The sequence below is a fragment of the Adiantum capillus-veneris genome, chromosome 23, assembly GCF_014529385.1.
Source record: "Adiantum capillus-veneris isolate H3 chromosome 23, ASM1452938v2, whole genome shotgun sequence".
In the NCBI taxonomy this organism is placed as follows: Eukaryota; Viridiplantae; Streptophyta; class Polypodiopsida; order Polypodiales; family Pteridaceae; genus Adiantum; species Adiantum capillus-veneris.
In genome coordinates, this window is record NC_140953.1 from 37,793,194 (window position 1) to 37,800,137 (window position 6,944).

The 6,944-nt window shown below is 41.6% G+C and overlaps 1 protein-coding gene across 1 annotated transcript; it reads right to left on the reverse strand.

Moving 5' to 3' along the window:
* Positions 1-1,280: 1,280 nt before the first annotated feature.
* LOC147427659 (ribonucleoside-diphosphate reductase small chain-like) lies at positions 1,281-3,919 on the reverse strand. Its single transcript, XM_086496411.1, has 10 exons — positions 3,632-3,919; positions 3,386-3,527; positions 3,069-3,229; positions 2,939-2,987; positions 2,717-2,843; positions 2,430-2,495; positions 2,238-2,354; positions 1,996-2,158; positions 1,845-1,915; positions 1,281-1,731 (listed from the first exon to the last, which is right to left on the reverse strand). The coding sequence occupies exons 2-10, from the start codon at positions 3,510-3,512 to the stop codon at positions 1,617-1,619; spliced, it is 996 nt and encodes a 331-aa protein (XP_086352537.1). The 5' UTR covers positions 3,513-3,527; positions 3,632-3,919; the 3' UTR covers positions 1,281-1,616.
* Between the last annotated feature and the right edge of the window lie 3,025 nt (positions 3,920-6,944).

A 6,944-nucleotide genomic window follows, 5' to 3' on the forward strand; every position in this document is an offset into this window, starting at 1 on the left:
CTTGATCAAAGCACCGCCAAGCATGGATCCTTCTTCAACAACCTTGACTAGCAATCTTATTGTGAATTCTCACCCCTATGTGAGATTGCTCACTCCCATGTGAGCTTGATCCAAGCACCGCAAACCACGAATCCATCTTCAACAACCCTAACTAGCAATCTTATTTGTGGATTCTCACCCCAATGAGAGAGAGAGAGAGAGAGAGAGAGAGAGAGAGAGAGAGAGAGAGAGAGAGAATGAAATGTTATATTAAAGTCTTCAAAAGGCCAAAATGACTTATGAGACCAATCTGTTACAAAATGGTGAATCTAATACAATGTCTTAAGTACAAAAAATAAAAAGGTACTAAAATTGGGGTACTAAGAATCTTAAACTGCTAGATGTGAACTAAGCAACTAGCTAGAACTGTGTAGGATATGAGAAGGATGAAAGTGGTGATTGAGGGCTAATACAACACAACGTGGGTGTGTGGGGATATAATGGGTCATAGCTTATACAAAGGTTGGTACAAGATGAGTAGGATGTACAATCCTCAAAAGTGCTAAATCACAAAGGATTCATCATCGATCTCATTGGAGGATCTCATCAATCTCCTCCATGGTCAATAATGTGATCTAGCATTGTGCATATTGGGCAAAAGTTATCTGAATCCTCTGATGCAACCTCTATCGATGTTGTGTAGTCCTCCACGAGAGAGAGAGAGAGAAAGAAATAAAATGAAATAAAATGTAATATTAACATCTTCAAAAGGCCAAAATGACCTATGAGACCAAAGGTTAAATGTGGTGAATCTAATACCATGAACCTCGGACAAAGCTTTGGCTCTTTGACACTGTCACTTCGGTCATTCTGTATGGAGTGGAGATATGGGGCCCCTAAATTGATCATCATAGCAAAGCTAGCAATATTGATGGATGGATGGAGATGTATGGAGAAGCCCTTGGTGTCTGAATTCTCGGATGACTAGGGCCAAGGCCTCAATACCACATGACATTGTTAGGGCGGAGCTCGCTACTCCCCCATTGGTAGTGGAGGGACTCACTCGATAAGTTTCATTTATGAATAGCACCTATGAGAGAGAGAGAGAGAGAGAGAGAGAGAGAGAGAGAGAGGCTAATTCGAGACAAGCGATAAAAAAGGCTACAAGATATTCCCGTTTGAAAAGATCTGCCAGGTGGGAAGAGCATAGGAATATGGGACTTTTAGTTACATGATGTCAGTTTTCCAGCAATGCTATTTACCAATGAATATTTCTAGCAACTGACAAGAGAAACAAACAATTGGCAACAAATTTTATCTAGCGCATCTCATTGAGGTTGAAAAGAATTACAAACTTGGGAATCTGAGTTCACACCCTCATTGACAAGCCCTCAAACTGAGAACCCCTTTCGCTCAGCAATCAGCATTTTAGGTATAAGGGATAGTAATGGTATCTTTCTGAAATTTGTAGCACCCTTTTGAAAGCTTCAAGCACTCCAACCGAAGGCATCTTACTTCTACATGTCGGTTGTATACACATCACAACTTATTTGTGGCACTCAACTTTATCAGCAACAAGAACGATGGCAAAGGGTTGATCTCTTCTGTTCGTTTGAGTGTACATATAGTCATGCTGCTTAGAAGTCATCATCCATACGAAACACATGATTGCTCTCCATATTAGCTAATCCAGCCATGACAGAAGCCTTCTGATACTCACCAACCCTTTTCTCAAAGAAGTTGGTTTTACCTCTGAAACGCCAATTATAGATCAATACCATAGATTGAATGCATTCTATTGTAAACTATGAAGGTCTTAGCATAGCAATAACTTCAATTAAAAGTTGGAAAGGGATAGAGCATACTGCAAGGAAATGAGCTCCATCCAATCAAAAGGATTTTGGGCATTGTAAACTTTACTATAGCCCAAGGCTACCTGCAAACCACCCCAGCATAGATTTAGCCGTTATGTTGGGATAAGCATCACAAAGATAAGACAATGCAACATCTGCATACCATAAGCCTGTCTGCAACAAAATCAATATATTGGCTCATCAAGTTGGAGTTCATCCCAACAAGATCACATGATAGGGCCTCACAAACAAATTCTCTTTCGATCTCAACTGCATCACAAAGTATTTCCCTAACTCTTGATTCAGGCAATTTGTTCTCCGAGAGCCTGCCACAACCCAACTCTTTCAATTAAAGAAAATACTACCTCAAATACAACCTCACAACCTTCAAAGATAGATACTTACGTGTATAGCAAGCATGCAAAGTCACAATGGAGACCCTCATCCCTTGATATTAATTCATTTGAAAAGGTCAATCCAGGCATAAGCCCCCTTTTCTTTAACCAAAAGATGGCACAAAAACTGCAAGGCAGAGAAAACAATCAGAGTAAAAGCAAAATCTCAAAGAGCTTGCATCTGTTAGTGTTGTGGTTTTACCTGCCAGAAAAGAAGATGCCTTCTACACATGCAAAGGCAACAATCCTCTCTGCAAAGCAACTATAACTGCAAATAGTAGAAAAGAAATCAGAAACTGTTTGAGATGTTAAGCTGAACTTATTGCAACCTCAAATTATCAGATAGGGTGTGGCACTATGCTAAATAATACAGAAAGTGGAGCCCTTAGTAACACAGAAAGTAGACATTAAGGCATACATTAGCACAAGTACATGCACAGACAAACACAGTATAGGAACATTACTCTTCTCAAATTCAGGGAAAATTACCTTCCAATCCAACAAAGGGCCCAATCTGCTTTCTTGGCAACACAAGGAACTGTCTCAATAGCGTTAAAAAGCCTAGCCTTCTCCTTTGGATCCTTTATGTAGGTCTCCAAAAGTAAGCTGTACATTTCTGTAGCAAAAACACAACAGAAAAATTATAGTTATCTCTGATTGAAATTATGAATTCTTAACAAGGGAACTCATCTGCACCTAGAGAAGTCTTACCAGAATGAATATTTTCAATAGCAATTTGAAAGCCATAGAAGGCACGTGCCTGAAATCAGCCATTCAAAAATTCTCAGTGACAAAAACACACATTTTAAACACTTTGCACAATTTTAAATATCTAACATACCTCAGGTATCTGAATCTCCTTCATAAATCTGACTGCCAGATTTTCTAGGACAATACCATCAGAGGCAGCAAAGAAAGCTAGCACATGACTTATGAAATGCTTCTCATCATCATGCAAGCTCTCCCAATGAGATTGATCAGTGGACAGATCTACTTCTTCGGCTGAGACAGAAAAATTTAACAAAGAATACTCAAATTTTTGATAACCTCTAATCAAAATACACTAATCTTGCTTAGATCAGGGTCAATTTTCCTGAAGAATAGTTTGCCGAAAAAGTTTCACTATAGCTTATATAAGATCAGATCCTAATATTTCACCTGTCCAGAAGCTCGCCTCAGCCTTCTTGTACATCTCCCACACAGCCGGATACTTGATGGGGAACATGCAGAACCTCTGGGGGTTCTCCACCAAGAGAGGCTCGGGCTTCTCGATCAATGAGGGCATCTTGAGCGCTACAAACTGCAGAAAACACATCAATTTAGAAGAAATCCAACAACTGCGCTACAGGCAATTTGACAAGCATGCGGAATGCAAATAAATTTTGCCTCCAAATTCAAGCTAACCAGAGAAGCAGAACGAGATTTGAGGTGCGGAGAAATTGGCCTGGGCCGAGCGATGGCGAAATTGTAACTGCACAGAGAGAACAGGAAAGAAGAGGGGAGAGGTGCAGCAATGGTGACCTCGTCGCAACGTTACTTTGCTGCTGGCTGTTGACAAGATTAGTGAACAAGAGGAGTGCCAATATGTGGGTTGTGGGCGGGGGTATTCTGTTTTTCAACTTTCAAAAATGGCGCCCGCTACGGTTTTTGAAATCATCCACGAAGTTGCCCGCAAAAACCAGTGGGCTCTCACATAAGAGCCGAGTCCCACCAGGGTGTGGCAGGGGTAAGAGGAAAACAGACTCACCCTTGGTCGCACCTGTAGAGTACAGCCACAGGCAATAAAAACGGCAAAGATAGTCCAAAAAGCAAACTCCCTGATTGGGCAAAGTAAGAGAGAACTGCGCTCATGCGCTCTTTTCCTAAACTATAGCTTAATCCCTTCATTTTTGAAAGGGTTATTGCAACATTAGCATCGCTTCTACAATTTGGTAGAGAAAATCACATTTGCTAAAATTGGCTCCTTCCTTCCCCCACTCCCCCCACCGCCTCTAAGTACGACTCGGCTCTAAGCATAGCCAGCCATTGTGCAGTCACCCACACACCGTTTGCAGGGACATCGACTGATGTGGCCACACCTTTTCGGATGAGGGTTGCTGCTCCACCAGCGGAGCTCCAATGACCAAAAAAAATCAAGCCTTTGAATTCAAAGCCATCCATCCAGTCGGGGTCTTTCTCTTGTTCAACACAAAAATGTATGTTGCTCTTATGTGCTCGTCTAACAAGCATGGTTAGAGGTGTGGCAATTAAACCTCGATCGTCAAATCATGGGTTTGAGCCTTGCTGTCATGTTGGTTCTGAATACCCCTTGTTATGTCATGATATTGGACCCTCTTTTTGTCACACAAGATTTTGTAGCAACTATCATTCTCCGCCTGTGGATGATCATTCGCGAAGCTCATTTTACTGCGAATAGTTGTTGCACTCACCGTTCGTTTGCGCCATTTCAAGCTCAAAACAATGCTCTACTCTTCAAAATTAGTACAAAGCTTAGGTGGTCCACTATTGGGGGTTTTATCCTACCTATAATTGTTAAATTGGGTTCAAACTTCAAGTAAGGCCCGGTTCAAATGAGGCGGCGGAATTTTCATGCACAGGGACATCAAGGCTATGTTAGAAGAATTGGTTCGCTACAACTGAGGGTGTCTTCCTCTTGGCCTGCTAGTTTTCTTCCACCCCTCTCTGTCTTTTTAACTCTTTCTCCTACAGGATCGTTTAGACGAAGCAGCAACAAACTTGCACAAAGAAATTTTTGCATAGGCTTCGTCTGAATGGAGCCTAAGGCAACGATAGAAGCTCTCCTTATTGCATGCTTTGTCTCCCCCTGTTCACAAGAGGCAAAAGCAATGTCTCATCATTTTTCCCTGCAAAATTCTCATCTTATAAGCAATAGCGTATTGGTAGGTCTCTTCATTTGAACGTCATAAATGTAGATAAAATATGCCGCTCCATATATCGCACTAAAAATTGGGTAGTAGAAAGCCTATAGATGGGTGATGTCTCTAAAGGAGAAGGTCATTGTACTGTGCATGTGGCTGCTTTCAAGAACATGTTCTTGAAGGAATTTCTTCCTACTAATGAGAAGGGTAGGAAGTGGACAACATGGGATAAATGTTTTATGAGGCAACATAAGACACTTCTTGAATATATGCTATCCTCAAATTGAAGGGTTTAGATGACTTCCAACCGGTACAAGGGGTTATTTGTGGGTTACACGGTGAGCTTAAGAATCATGTTAAAACCTAGGACCCCAAAATGCTTGAGAAAGCCATAGTGCAAGCACATATTCATGATGGTCTAGATGATAGATCATTGCATAACTTCATATGCTTGACAGTTTGAATGCATGTGTATCTCATAGTAGCAATTAAGCACATAATAAAAGAAAAATTGTTGTTGCCTTATATGATGTGTCTAAGAAGCCCAAGGGACCTACAGGCCATCTCTTAATTGAGGAATTTGAAAAGGCAAAGAAAGAGAAACTATGTTCTAATTATATGGGAAGTGTTCATGGAAAAAACATTTTATTTTAATTGTATGGGAATTGGTTATGAAAAAAAGAATTTTCCCAAGGGGAAATTTGCTACCCAAGGTAAGGAAAAAGTAACGCATATGGTGCAGTTGCTTCCTCTAGAATCTTGTTCTTGTTTTTTTTGTATGGAGGTAACACATACAACTGCAGTTCGTGAGTGTTGTAGCATTGTCTCTATTTAGAAATTGACATTTGACCCACATGATCTTATGAGAATGTATGGCTACATTCAAGGTCACAAGGTAAGAGTCCTTGTAGACCATGGCACTTCTCACAATTTCATGAACTATTTAGTGAAACATCTCCATCTACCTCAGACACCTAGTTCACACCACTACAAAGTAGCTATGAAGAATGGCCATGACGATGAAGGTCAAAGTGTCGAAGTTGTACCTCTTGAAATCCAAGGGTATCAAGAAACCTTAGATTCACATTATGAACATGGATAGAGCAGATGTGGTGTTAATTTGGAAGTGGTTGCATGATCGTTATTACATCATAGCTATGATCATAACAATATTATGTTTAAATTCAATGGTATGTAGTGTTGTTATGGGGGGGCAAGACGTACCTCCCTCACCACTCATTTGTACATTTGATCCTGAAGGGGATCGGGGAGCACCACAAACGGAGAGCGAGAGAGAGAGAGAGAAGGAGACACACAACGCAGATATGGGTGGGGAGACTGTGAAGTGGCAACTCCCCCTATACAGTATACTCACTATAAGTATAGGGTTACAGTGGGCGGGCGCCCATGACCTGGGCGACCGGTCAAGGCACATAGGCCTTAACCCCAACAACCTCCCACTTAAAGGCCAATGTGCCTTTAAGCAAGATCTACTAGTGTACAACTAATAGAAGGTGAGATATTCTCTCAACCTATGCCCACTGACTCTCGATGAGCTAGTGCATCCGGCTCTACTGATAGACAAACATCCCGCTGCGGAAGCCACACAGAGCTAGCTCCAAGCTCTGCAAAGAGTCTACAAGAGCTCATGCACTCCTGCAAGTATCGGTCCAATACCTGCAAACCTCCCCTATGCTCTATGCCGAGATCAGTCATCGAACTTCTAATCAACCCTGCTGCAAATGCTCCCACTACAGCTGCTATGTCGGGCCTCGAGATCAGCATCTCGTACATGAGGACACCGAATGTTGATGCAACCCTGGCAACCTCTGCCACCT